The following is a 13,612-nucleotide window of genomic DNA, read 5'->3' as shown; positions in this document are numbered from 1 at the left end:
TGGCACTTGGCTTGTTTACAGCGGTCTTCCAGCGGCCTGCGTCCGATGCGGCCACCCTATGGAGACACAGAGACATTGCCTTTGGGACTGCCCTCAGGCACAGCAGATTTGGCTGCGGATGCTGCGTATTCTGGCCCCCCTCTCTCCAGAGGGTATGTTTACGTGGGGTGCCGCTGCTTGGTCGACTTCGTCAGGGCCTGCTATGGGCTATGAGATGGAGCAGGGCAGTCAGGCCATCAGATTTATTAGGGGCCAGCCTCGCCTGGTTCCGGCACCGGATTTCTCGTCCGCCAGCTGGACACAGGAGAGGGATTTACGATGGGAGCTCCTCAGCAGCCTCACCATCTGGTTCACCTGGAGGGCCCGGTGCTTTACGGCCTTTGAGGGGAGATTAGAGCCACCAGCAGAGACTGTTCGGGGGATTTGGCAGGAGTTGATCCACACCCTGCGAGGACAGTACGACCGCATCCGGGGAGACTCGGATGAGGCGATCTTACGGCGCCAGGCCTTTCACGCCACTTGGCGCTGCGGCCCGTTCTACACCCTACACACGGGATCCCCCCGTTGGCACTACAGGCCACCTGTTTGGCTCTTCCCCCCCCCTATTGTATGATTTAGCCGCTCAGTTCTTTATACTGATGCTTGTACTTTACAGCACCTAGGGAGAGTCTCCCGGGCTGCCATGATGTATTCACTGCTCTTCTCTCTCTTAGGAGCAGGAGAGATCTTTTGTAGCCCTACGGGCGTTTTTACATAACTAATGAAAGGATCTTTTCTCGGAAAAAAAAAAAACCCACTGTTGCCACATCTACTTGTGAGGCTAAGTACAGGGCAGTCTTCACAGCTACAGTAGATTGTGTATGGTTGAGGAGATTATTGGTTGATCTTCGTGAGTGTCAACAGACACCCACCACCATTCTCACTGATAGCCAGAGTGCTATGGCCATGGCATGAAATCCCGTATTTCATGCACGTACCAAGCACATTGAGATTCATTATCACTATGTCAGAGAGAGGTTACATGCAGGGGAGATCAGTTTATCTTACTACCCTACACAGGATAATGTTGCAGATCTATTCACAAAGGCTTTACCTCAAGAAAAGTTTAAAGCTTTCCGCAAAGCTTTGGGCTTACTCTCATACAGAGAGTGATCTGCTACCTTGTACAGGTTCACACTTTCACTACAGGGGGGATTTGTAGGCATATGCTCACTTATGATAGTGCTATGTGTGAACAGGGCTTAACCAAGGGCACTTTTTCCCATGTTGTTTTTCCCCTTGGATATCAAGTGTGAAAGGACACTCTACATATAATGTTTTGTACTTCTATATTATATGGATGTAACACACATGCAAGGGTTGACTTGCATTTTGTGGCTACCACACTTTTGGTTGTCTCTCTCTCTCTCTCTCTCTCTCTCTCTCTCTCTCTCTCATTTCTGTGTGAGCTTCTTCTTCCTGCACCTAACCCTAATGTGCAGGTTTCTGTGTGTGTGTGTGAGAGTCCAACACCAACAATTGGATGCCAATTTCTCGAAAGATGAGCTAAGACATGCATTGCAAGCTCTTTCGAAAGGAAAATGCCCAGGGGATGATGGTCTCTTCCCATCCTTTTTCATTCAGAGATTGGGGACAAGGTCATTGTTGCCTTACAGGCGATGTGGTGCATAGGTATAATGCCCCCCTTTCTCACGGTGGATGGTCTTATCCACCAACATCAAGCAGTGGAGGCCCATCACTTTACTTGGATTTGCATATAAAATCTTAGAAGAGGCATCAAATATGAGGTTACAGCCTGTTCTTCAAAGGGTTATTCATGACACACAAATTGGGATTCTCCAAGGAAGGAGTATATTTGATAACATCTTCTCATTCTGGGAAGCCGTGGAGTGGACTAAATCTAGCCAGCAAGCCCCTGCCATCCTCCTCCTGGACTTTGAAAAAGCATACAATAGAGTGGATTGGGACTTCCCGAAAGGCACAATGGCACATATGGGGTTTTCCAAGGACTGGATCAAAGGGGTCTCATGCCTATATAGGGAGGCCCATATAACAATTCAACATGAGGGAGACGTGATAAGCGTTTTCAAATTTCCCGCTCGGTGCAGCAAGGATGCCCCCTACCTCCCTTACCATACCTCCTAGTAGCGGAGGCTATGAGCAGGTTATCCAGACTACCCCAAGAGTCTCGGGCAACAGTTTGCCTCTATGTAGCGAGGAAGAATTATTGGACACATGTAACATGAAGCAGAAGTATTCGTATTGGAGGATCCTGTCACACAAATGCTCACACCATCTTCTGTATCCTGAGTTTCGCGAGTTTAGCAATCCACTTTAAGACTTCAAACTTTTAAGAGATTTGAGAGAGAGAGAGAGAGATGAGAATTGTACACCGTATGGGGTCCCGAATTACCCACTGAAGGGCCCCCTATCCCGTTACCGAGATAGTATTTTTGAAGAGACTGACGGTGTGACTGACGATAAGCCAAACACAAGACCTCTGAAGACCAATAGTTGGACTGAACTGTACACTGCTTTAGAAGCACAAGGATGTCCAATCTCGAGCCTATGCACTCTTCCCAATGGAGTGAGAAGGGGATGCAAAGCTGAGGCTAAGAGAGGGGCTGTTTGGGACTGTTCTAGACTGAGTATGAATGCTGTAAATGATTATGAATGCTGCGTTTTACCTTCACCAAGTGGCTGGAGAAAAACGATGAGATGATGAATGCTAAAAACTGTATGGATGCAAAAAACGCAAGGTGGACTGCTGGTTGAATGCTGAAACTGATGCGTTTTGCTGATGCAGGGGCTGAATGCTCATGCGTTGATGCGCCTAGGGCTGGAGGAGAAAAACGCTGAGGTATTAGGGCTGGAAACTGCAACCGCTCTATGTATGCTCCTTGTGCTGAAGGCTCCAAGCGCTTGAATGCTCTATGCTGAATATGATGAATGAATGAATGAATACCATGTTTAGCTATTTATATGGGCCAAATGAGCTAGTCGGCTGGCTACACGGCTGGCGGATTGCTCATGTCCACATAAAATACATAAATGATGTATACAATGCTTGAAATTGTGAGAAAAATACCAAAAATTTCCTATTCAAATAAATACTAGATGATATATGGGGCTTCTGCAATGGTCTAGATGCAATGAATGAATGCTATGCAATATGCAGAGTGCTTTCTAATGCAAACCCTAAGGTTTCTACTAACTCTACATGCATGAATGCATCTCTTCAAGTGGGTTAAGGGACTTAGACTGACTAACTGACTCTCTAAGGCTGAGAATGACCTACTTAGCTCGTGCCTGACTTATCCTGGACTGAGGATTACAATGGGGTCATGGCGTACGACAAATATCATCCTGAAAGGTACTAATACTGATACAATGTTGTGCTGATGATGATGAGCCAGTATGTCACCATGCACTACAATGCAAAGTGCATGTGACATTCCCTCCTGCTTAGCTTGGCGGCAGGTTCATGGCTTCCAAGTAGTCCACCAACAATTGGGGTTACTCTTGAAAGAACTCCTCGTCTAGCCATACGGCTTCGTGTGTACCTCGATCTCGGAATTTCGTATAGAACTCGCGTATCCGTTGACGGGAACCATGCTTCCAACGATGAAGAAGGATCTGCTCGGGCTCTCGATGACTTCGGCTTCGTCTACCACGTCTAGTTGTTGTTCATCTGAAACATCAAACACTTCTGGTCCAACATATGGTTTTAGCCAAGAAACATGGAAAACATCATGCATCGTCTAACTGTTATGCAATTTTAACTTCATGGAGACATCACTTAGATTTGTAACTATTGGGAAAAGGTCCAAAACTACGGAATGAAAGCTTGGGACAACGTTTGCCCACTTGTTTCAATCTTTGTTTCATGACACGCAGATAGACCCGATCTCCTTCCTTGAAGTGGACATCTCGTCTAAACTTACTTACCTGTCTGTGAACTGAGTAATGGCCAGGCTCAAAATTGAGGGCCAAACTGGGTTGAGTACCAAACTCTACGGAATCGACATACTAATCTTCTATGCTATTTAAGTCTTTTCCAGAAATGTTGAAAATGGTAGACTCCTGATTGGTCTGGATCCTGGTCTTTCTACTAAGAACATCTGCTATTGGGTTATGCTGACCAGGAATGTACTTCATCATTCCTCAAAACTAGTGGAAGAGCTGACCCTGTGTAGTGTGTTGATCACTCCACTACGCACTTGGCATCGTCGGGAGCCACTTAATTGGTTGATGGTCTGTGGTGACTGAAACTGCGTCCATAAGAAACAGGTTTCAAATGTTTAAGAACTGACTGCTGTTCTAGCTTGCCTTTGAAAGTCTTGGAAAGACAAGAGGGAAACTTGCTAGGAGGATCCGATCCAGGGATCAAATCAATGTGATGGTCCTCGGGGCGAGAGGGTGGGAGACTGGGCGGGAGATCGTCCCTAAGCATAATGTCCTGATGTCTGGACTGGAGGTCTGCTAACTGAGGGGCAGAAGATGAGATGGATGCTACCGATGAGGTAGAGGTTGTTCGAGCACGAACATAAAGTCGTGCTCTTTCTGCTCCCTTGCGGATAGCTCGTCGGGCCTGGAGATGCGAAATCAATGGGATACCAAGAACGCTTCTATCCCCACGAATCATGACAGGATCAAGAAAACCTTTACAGATAGTGAAAGTGTCCTGACCCCAATCGAGATAGGCTCATACTGACGGAACCACTAAATTCCTAAGATCGTGTCACCCCAACAAAGGCGAGACAATGAAATCTCGTTGGAGTGAGGCCTTCTGAACGTCAAAGGCAAATTGTTGTGCCTTCTGAGAAATGTGGGTGCGGAGACCAGGTGTAAACCCGTCCACATCTAGATGATATGGGACTAATGTGCAGCTCATTTTTTTAGCCAAATGGAGAGAGATGGCATCCTCAGAGCTACCCATATCGAAGAGGACTACAAACTATCGGCCCTTGAAAGAGCCATAAGCTCGGATGAGGCTTTTCTGTGCAGTATCGCTCTCACCCTCCTGCTTAGCATCAAATACCACGGATGGCATAGGATGCATAGAAGGTAAAAGTTGAACCGCATTGGTGGTAGTAGGTGGGGCTGGAGTAGCTGGGGATGCTGTGGCAACTGTGGCAGAAGGGGCTTTGGCAGCTTGTTCCGCTTGCCATTTGTGGCAATCCTTCTTACCATGCCCTATGATGTGACAAAAAAAACATATGTTTTCTGACTGATACTTCTTTTGCTCCTCTGAAGGAAGATAACCTCCAGTAATGCTTGCTTTAGCCTTTTCATGGGGGTTTTCTTAGGCTTAGATTCTTTATCTTTCTTACCCCCTGAACTAAAGCTATTACTGCCGTCCTTCTTAGCATCTTTAGAAGATGCATTACCTTTCCCTGGCTCTGCAATAAATTGCTGCTGCTGGGGTTTGTTATTGGACTGGGATGACTGCTTGGGCTTGCCTCCGTTCATCGTCATTTCTTCATTCTGAGCGAGAGTCAAAGCCCGGTCATATGTATTGGGTTCAAAGTTGCGAACTGTGAACCGGTGTTAGGATCCAATCCACGAATGAATTGCTCCATCTTGGCCTGCGCAGATAGCCCTAACTGTTGTGCTAAAGTAATAACCTTGCCGGAAAACTGAAGCACTGGGGATCCGATCTGTCTGAGTCCATAGAACTTATCTGCCAGACCGGTCATGTACTATGGCGGGAGGAATCTGGTTTTCATGTCATGGACAAAGGTATCCCAGTCAAAAGCTGTAACACCTGTGGTGTGGTCTGTATAAAGATCAGACCAATGTTGCCACCAAGTGACTGCCTCACCAGTGAGATGGGGAGCCGCTACGTGGACTCTATCCTAAGGATCTGTGATCCTAGCTAATGGAAAATCAACAGTAAATTGATGAATGAACTGATTAACTGCTAAATGATCACACTTACCATCATACTTACTGAAATTTGGTTGACTGCGAATGACGGTAGTTGATGCGGACTGCTGGCTAGTGGCACCTGAGGCGGAGGAAGCTAAAGAGAGGTGCTGGTATCTAAGAGGAATGGCCTCCTTTTCCCTTTGGTGCTCAAGTAACATACGTTCTCGATCGAGCTCTCGTTGGTGCTCCTGAGCGGCGAGTTCAGTCTGATGCCGGTCTTCGTTGCTTCTACTTCAGCTTTTTCTTCTCTCCCTCTGGCCTCGTCTTCTCTTCTTTGTTGTTCCATCTGAGAGAAGAGGGAGATGTAGTCAGGGACTACTGGAGGCGGAGGACGTGCTGATGTTCCCTCAAAGAGTTGGAGACGCTCCATGAGCAGCTGGTTCTGAGCTCCAAGAAGAGCTATGGTCTCTGCTGTAGTCGGAAGAGCAAGGTCTTTGTCGAGGGAGACTTTTTCCGGCTAATGGGTACTCTCCTCTATCGACATGATGCTGAAGTGGGTGGTCGTGCCGGAATGCAATTTGACCATCCAAGGATGCCCTCACGCTAGGATACGGTGTGTGTGGACAAGCAGAATCTGATACCAATGTAACATGCAGCAGAAGTATTCGTATTGGAGGATCCTGTCACACAAATGCTCACACCGTCTTCTGTATCCTGAGTTTCGCGAGTTTAGCAATCCTCTTTAAGACTTCAAACTTTTAAGAGATTTGAGAGAGAGAGATGAGAACTGTACACCGTATGGAGTCCCGAATTACCCACTGAAGGGCCCCCTACCTCGTTACCAAGATGGGATTTGCTTTATTATCTTTGAAGAGAGTGACGGTGTGACTGACGATAAGCCAAACGCAAGACTTCTGAAGACCAAGAGTTGGGCTGAACTGTACACTGCTATAGAGGCACCAAAGATGTCCAATCTCGTGCCTATGCACTCTTCCCAATGGAGTGAGAAGGGGATGCAAAGCTGAGGCTGAGAGAGGGGCTGTTTGGGACTGTTCTAGACTGAGTATGAATGCTGTAAATGACTATGAATGCTGTGTTTTACCTTCACCAAGTGGCTGGAGCAAAACGATGAGATGATGAATGCTGAAAACTGGTATGAATGCAGAAAACGCAAGGTGGACTGCTGGTTGAATGCTGAAACTGATGCGTTTTGCTGATGCAAGAGCAAAATGCTCATGCGTTGATGCGCCTAGGGCTGTAGGAGAAAAACGCTGAGGTATTAGCGCTGGAAACTGCAACCGCTCTATGTATGCTCCTTGTGCTGAAGGCTCCAAGCGCTTGAATGCTCTATGCTAAATATGATGAATGAATGAATGAATACCATGCTTAGCTATTTAGCTAGTCGGCTGGCTACACGGCTGGCCGACTGCTCATGTCCACATAAAATACATAAATGATGTATAAAATGCTGGAAATTGTGGGAAAAATACCAAAAAATTTCCTAGTAAATATTCTGAAAAATACTAGATGATATATGGGGCTTCTGCAATGGTCTAGATGCAATGAATGAATGCTATGCAATATGCAGAGTGCTTTCTAATGCAAACCCTAAGGTTTCTACTAACTCTACATGCATGAATGCGTCTCTTCAAGTGGGTTAAGGGACTTCCGACTGACTGACTATCTAAGGCTGAGAATGACCTACTTAGCTCGTGCTTGACTTATCCTGGACTAAGGATTACAATGGGGTCACGGCATATGACAAATATCATCGTGAAAGGTACTAATACTGATACAATGTTGTGCTGATGATGATGAGCCAGTTTGTCACCATGCACTACAGTGCAGAGTGCATGTGACAACTCGCAGCTAGCAGATGATACTCCGATGTTTTTGGCATACTCAAATGCATGTCTTTGTGCCTTCCAGACAGCCTTGGAGGCTTTTTGTTTGGTTGCAGGAGCTTGGCACAAGTCTATGGGATTTTGGATCAATGATTCTCTTGGGGTGTGGATGTGGGGTTCACTTGGATTGAGAGAGGATGCACTGCCAGATACCTTGGCATTGACATCTCCCTAGCACATCAGTTTGTGCTTGTGCTCATGAGCATTAAAAGCAAACTTCGGCGTTGGAGTGGCAAGAAGTTTGATTTGGCATCTAGAGCCTTTGTGGTTAACCAAGTGCTGCTGGCCATTGCTCAGTTTGTCACTTCTTGTTGGGTTCTTCATAGGGGATGCATGGCCAGTTGCATCGCCTCATTCAGAATTTTCTTTGGTCAAGATTAGATGGCACAGTACACACGAGGGCTAGAGTAAACCATTATTCTACCCAAGCAAGAGGGGGTTTTGAACATCATAGACCCAGAGGTGCAATGTAAGGAGTTGCTTTTTGATTGTTAGAGGAATTCTTCATGGCACGAAGCCATGGAAAAAAATTCTCATGCAGCGGGTTACGAGGTGTACTCCGGTTAGGGGAGGTGACTAGATATACAGCCCATGTATCTCCTCAAACTTGCTTTACGAGTGTCACAAATGAGATCCTAATAATGAAGTAATCCATTGACGAGAGAAAAAGCTGCATAAATCTTCAACTCACAAGGACTAGACCCTCGAGTCGTAATCACTTGAAAAGCATTTGACGAGAGAAAAAGCTGCATAAATCTTCAACTCACAAGGACTAGACCCTCGAGTCGTAATCACTTGAAAAGCATTTGCGAAGTCTCAATCATCTGCATATTGATCTTTAAAAGTTGCTAGAATGTCGATTTGAACTATTGAAATCGCCATTGCTAAAGCATGAGACATTCTGGACAAACACATTAGAGAGACCAAGAACATATTCAATAGCATATAAAAGTTTGCCAAATACTCCACCCATAATCCTTGTCATGAATTCATAACCGGTTGAGTGAAAATATACTTCAACGAATGATCACAACATAATACGCTCTATGTTGTTTTTCTTTTGAACTGCAAGCAACCCATATAGCTAGCTCCAATTTGGTGGCGTTTCTTTCTTGCATGTTAGCATGACTGCATCTTTGAGACTTTGATTTTGTTCTTAATGTGGATGAATTTTTGGAGGAATCAAAACTCCCAAGTGAGACCTAAAGGCTAAAACTGAAGGGGGTCCTCCCTCATAGGTTGGTGGCCTAAAGGGAAGGTTACCTCAGCTAAAAAGGTTGTCAGTATTGTCTTTGTATGCTCCTTTACCTAGTGAAGGAGTAAGGATGTCAGAGCGTCATGCCAATCAGTTAAAGCCCTACTATTCTTATCACCTACATGAGAATTTCTTATATCAGTTCCCATGACCCCCTCAATTGCGCAATTTGAATGGAATAGATCATGAGAGTACTATTTTATTAGGAAATCAAAAATTAAAGCTTTAGGAAAAAGTCACAATTTACATTAAGAACATGAAGTTCAAATATTAAAAAGCATCAACTTGGAAAAAATGATCAAATGTAAAGCATTCATCCAATACCTTTGCTATCATATCAGCTTTCATTTTCATTCTGAGCTCAGCATTTTTGTACCCTCGATTTTGTAGTTTTGGATGCTTTAATTCCCCTTCTTTTGAACTCTATGTCATCAAAAAGAATGATTTCAGTATAAATCTTTTGAACTGTGTTATCAAAAACAAGGATTTAGTATAAATCTTTTGAAAACTCAATATATGCCATTCATCTGAAGCTAAAAACTTAACTAGAAAAAAAGAAAGTGAGTAATATTGATGTCTTCAAAAGACCAACTAGGTCTATGAGACCAAAAAAACAGTACAATGAGTCCATGAGAATACTTAGTCATAAAGGAAAAAAAAACTAGCTACTCGTGCAATGATAACCCTATGAGTACAAGTACATCAAGAGCTCTCTTCACCTTGCTCATCAATATGTTAATCGGTTTATTTGTTGTGATCTCCTTCCCTTGCAAACACTACGTGTTTTGGGTCCCTTGAGATACCCTTGAAGATGCAGTTTTACGGAGATCACTTTCTGCTAAGCACTGCGGATGGACTTATCTAGAGGCCCTGATATGTGCACAGGCACATGTCACATGCCATGCAGATCGTGATTGGTAGTTTCAAGTCTCATCTCACCGCCTCATAGTGGAGATGGGCATAGCAACGGGCATTGGTAGGGAGGAATAGATCTGCTGACTTTCCTCTATGGAGGACTGGATGGAGGAACACCGTACAGAAGGGTGGCAAGGGGTTCATGCGAAGCCCTTGTGTGACAACCTGGCGAGTGACTCTAGCATACCACACTCTATCATGTCCCTACTCTACCAAACGAGATGACTCCTGTGCAATCCTCCGAAGTTTGCATCTGTGTCCAGGGTGCAGACACGGTATGAAAACATCACCATCTAGAAAAATGCATCCAATACCACAAGAATGATGAAACGAGGTTCAATCCTCCACCGATCGTCTTCAAGTAGCTGGTCCCAAAAGGAGGCCCCATACATCACTGCTAAAGTCACTAGGGCGTCAAAAAAGTATCCCTTAATACTCGGTTCCTGGAAGTGTGTCTAGAAGTATCGTCTCTCAAGTGAGCCAAGATTCCATATCCCCCAATAAACCTAGCCTCAGGCTGACAGGCACATGGTGAAAGTAACCCCCAGATAAACATAAGATGTGGCTATATCCTCAGAATCCCCTGTGGATGGAAAGTGATGTACGGATGCCATTGCATGTAAATATTGAAAAAAATCACCTTAGTCTTGACAAGGTTCACTGTAAGGTCACACTACTCACACTAAATACATGTATTGCATCAAGAAGTCTCTATAGCCACTTGGTTGAGTAATGCCCCGCCTCTGCATTTCCTCAAAGGTTTTCTGGGCTGCTTCCCATAAATTCCCCCTGCTGCAGACAGCAATCAAAGAGTTGAACGTGATTCTGTCCGGTTCAACACCCTCTCTTTCCATCTCTTCAAAAAACCTCAGAGCCTTCTTGTACTGTGCCAGTGGAGAACTTGCCCCTCTCAACCTATGAATGAAATTGGAAATCTCATATACGCGAAGCTCAAACACTCTCTAGGAGAGAGGGCAGCCCTGTTTCACCCCAATCATGCTAAAGATCTCCTACGACATGCCTCTGGGGGATCTAGGTTGCTGTTTTTGACATTATTTTGTAGGTCAAAAACGGTTGGCATTTTCTTCTCCTGCACTCCGTTCTTCATCAGCATTTTCTTCTCTTGGTGCTCCTGCCCTACGCTTTTTTTGCAGAGTCAAGGCGCAACCTAGAGGGGGGCTGCATTGCTGATTGGTGGGCTGCGTGCTTTTGGTGGCTGCATTTTATTCATCAAGAGCCTCTTCCTCATCAACGTTTTTTCATCTTGCCGTGCTCCTGCCCCTGCATCATCTGCAAGACTTCACGGTGCAACCTTGGTGGGCTACCTTTTTTTCCTTCTTCAAGCAGTTTCTACAGCGGTTGGTGGTGTTTGGTATGATTTTTGCAGCAAAGACAGCCCTGGAGGGTGGTGTGTTTGCATGTGGTGCGGCCCGACAAGTGGCTTCGATGGATCCTCTTCTTCCCCGGCTTCCCTCCCCTTTTGGTGGATGCTTTCTGGTGCGTTTTGCTGCTGTTCAGCCCCTTCTTTCCTCAGTTTTCTGAGGGGGCTGATTGGTCCTCGTGCTCTTATCCGTTGGATGTGCTTGAAAGAAGTCTTGGAGTGTTGAGATTTGAGGTTTTCAAGCGGTTTTCTTGCAACAGTGGTGTTTTCAAGAGGTTTTCTTGCAGCAGTGGCTCCCCCGTGTACGACAAAGGAGGACAAGCTTGATGGGACAAATATGGTTGCCAGAGCTTTGCGATGCCAAGTCACTATCAATCTTTCAGATTTTGATGACCTAAGCTCCCTCCTATTGGAAGAGGAATCAGTTGTCACGTGCATCCCGCACTTGGATGCCATGTAGACATATCTGTACAGAAGGTGCACGACCTGGGGTGGAAAACTAGTCCCATGTGAGCCCAATCTGGGACGAGTCAGCCAAGGTTCCACTCCAATCGTCCGAGGTCAAGTGTGCATTGTCCTGCACATGAATCACTGCCAATCCGCGCTGAGAGTCTCCCTCTAGAATGTTGTTCTGTGTATCTGGTATGACACTGAATGCCAAACCGCTGTGTAGTCAGGTAGGATTTGCATGAAAAAGGGGGCATCCAGTAGTGCTACCCCAAAAAGGGGATTATACCCCATGTTTGGGCAGGGGGTAGGCCTTAGGCCACCCCAAGGGGCCCATGGCCCTTGCCCACCAGCCCAAGAGGGCTTGGCCAAGCAGCCAACTTGCCTTGGGCCAGCCCAACCAGTTGGCTAGCCCATTGGGCAGCCTGGACTGCAGGCGGCCAGAGCCCAGCAGGCTGTCCAGTAGCCTGCGCAAGTGGCCAGACAGCCCCAGTATGAATGCGCATGAATATCAGCATTTTATGCTTGATAAAACAGGTCGTGGAGAGAATATTAGCCAGCCGACCAGCGTACTGAAGGGGTATAAATACCCAAGGTATAATTCAGTCCAATCATCTCATATTTCATCTAGGTGCTGAAGCTAACTCAAGGGCCAGGACAGCCAAGGAGAAGCTAACACAAAGGGGTGAAGGATTGAAGGTCAAGGGCAGAGGATTCTCCTCAGCCAAGAAGGTTCAGGTTCAGTCTTTTATTTTCAGATTTGCATCATTCTAATAAAAGCAAATACACCATTCGTGGTGGGGGCCCTACAGAGGGTATTCGGGACCCAATACTGTGTCCTCTTCTCCCTCTCTCTCTCTCTCTATTTTTCTGCACATCTACATGCAGTTTTGTGCGTTATTTTCATCGCGACAAGTGTGCTGATTTCTAAGCATTGATTTCTAAGCATTGAAGTTACCGATCTCCCCCGAAGTTTCCGCATGTTACAGTGGTATCAAAGCCTACTTCAAGTGTAAAGATTCAGCAAGAAACCAGTAATTTTTTCTCGCTCGTGTGGTTGGTTTTCAGACTCCGGTGGACCACCCCTTTCGGAGTGACTCCTCTCCCTCGAAGGACGGTTGGTTTTCAGCCTCCAGAAGTCTCCCACACACACAGTGCATGGTCAGATTGCTCTTCGGAAAGGAGCTGCATTTTCTTGCTATGGCGAGCTTCGATGACGAGAGAGACCAAGAACCTTGGGACCAAAGTGCACCAAGCAATCCAGCTAGGGCATCGGGCATGAGTGTTAAACAGATGTTCCAACAAATGATGCAAGCAATCGCTCGCAGACCAGAGTACCAAGTTGGAAGAGCAGAAGGCGCAGATACTGGCTCTAGAAGAGCGTATCCGTTCTCCAGCTCTGCGTTTTCCGTCTCCTCCTCCCTCTCCTTTCGTTTCCCAGATTCCAGATCCTCTACACAAGGACTCTCTCGAAGGGTCACGACCGCAGCCGAGTTCAATGCTTGAGTTGCAGATGCGTGCATTGGAGATCCGACAACGTGAAGACAAAGCATGCGACGCATGGAACATGAGTGATACCTTGCGGCTTTGGACGCAAGACTGACACCAGCGGCTTCCTCAAATCATTTCAGTAAGTATAATGGTAAACTCGACCCCACAACTCTTTATTCATGGTTGCGTCAGTTTGAAGCTTACTTTGCTGCAGTTAGAAAGAATGATGCTGACAGGGTGATCTTAGCCATTTGGTACTTGGAAGGTGAGGCCATTCCTTGGTGGACCCAGTGGGCTCATGCCCACACCAAATTAAGTATGGCAGCTTATGTTTGGGACGAGTTTGTC

The 13,612-nt window shown here is 46.0% G+C and overlaps 1 protein-coding gene across 6 annotated transcripts in view; it reads right to left on the bottom strand.

Moving 5' to 3' along the window:
* Window positions 1–13,612, bottom strand: part of LOC147634804 (uncharacterized) — a 135,952-nt gene that overhangs the window by 78,319 nt on the left and 44,021 nt on the right. For all 6 annotated transcript variants that reach the window (XM_086803979.1, XM_086803980.1, XM_086803982.1 and 3 more), the window contains exon 2: window positions 9,355–9,453. In XM_086803979.1, the coding sequence (XP_086660105.1) occupies window positions 9,355–9,453 (99 nt within the window). The remainder of the gene's footprint in view (window positions 1–9,354; window positions 9,454–13,612) is intronic.

This window comes from Cibotium barometz, chromosome 10 (genome assembly GCF_041138505.1).
Source record: "Cibotium barometz isolate CiBa-2024 chromosome 10, ASM4113850v1, whole genome shotgun sequence".
Taxonomy (NCBI): domain Eukaryota; kingdom Viridiplantae; phylum Streptophyta; class Polypodiopsida; order Cyatheales; family Cibotiaceae; genus Cibotium; species Cibotium barometz.
The sequence above is the reverse complement of the archived record's forward strand: the minus strand, read 5'-3'. Positions and strand labels throughout refer to the sequence as shown.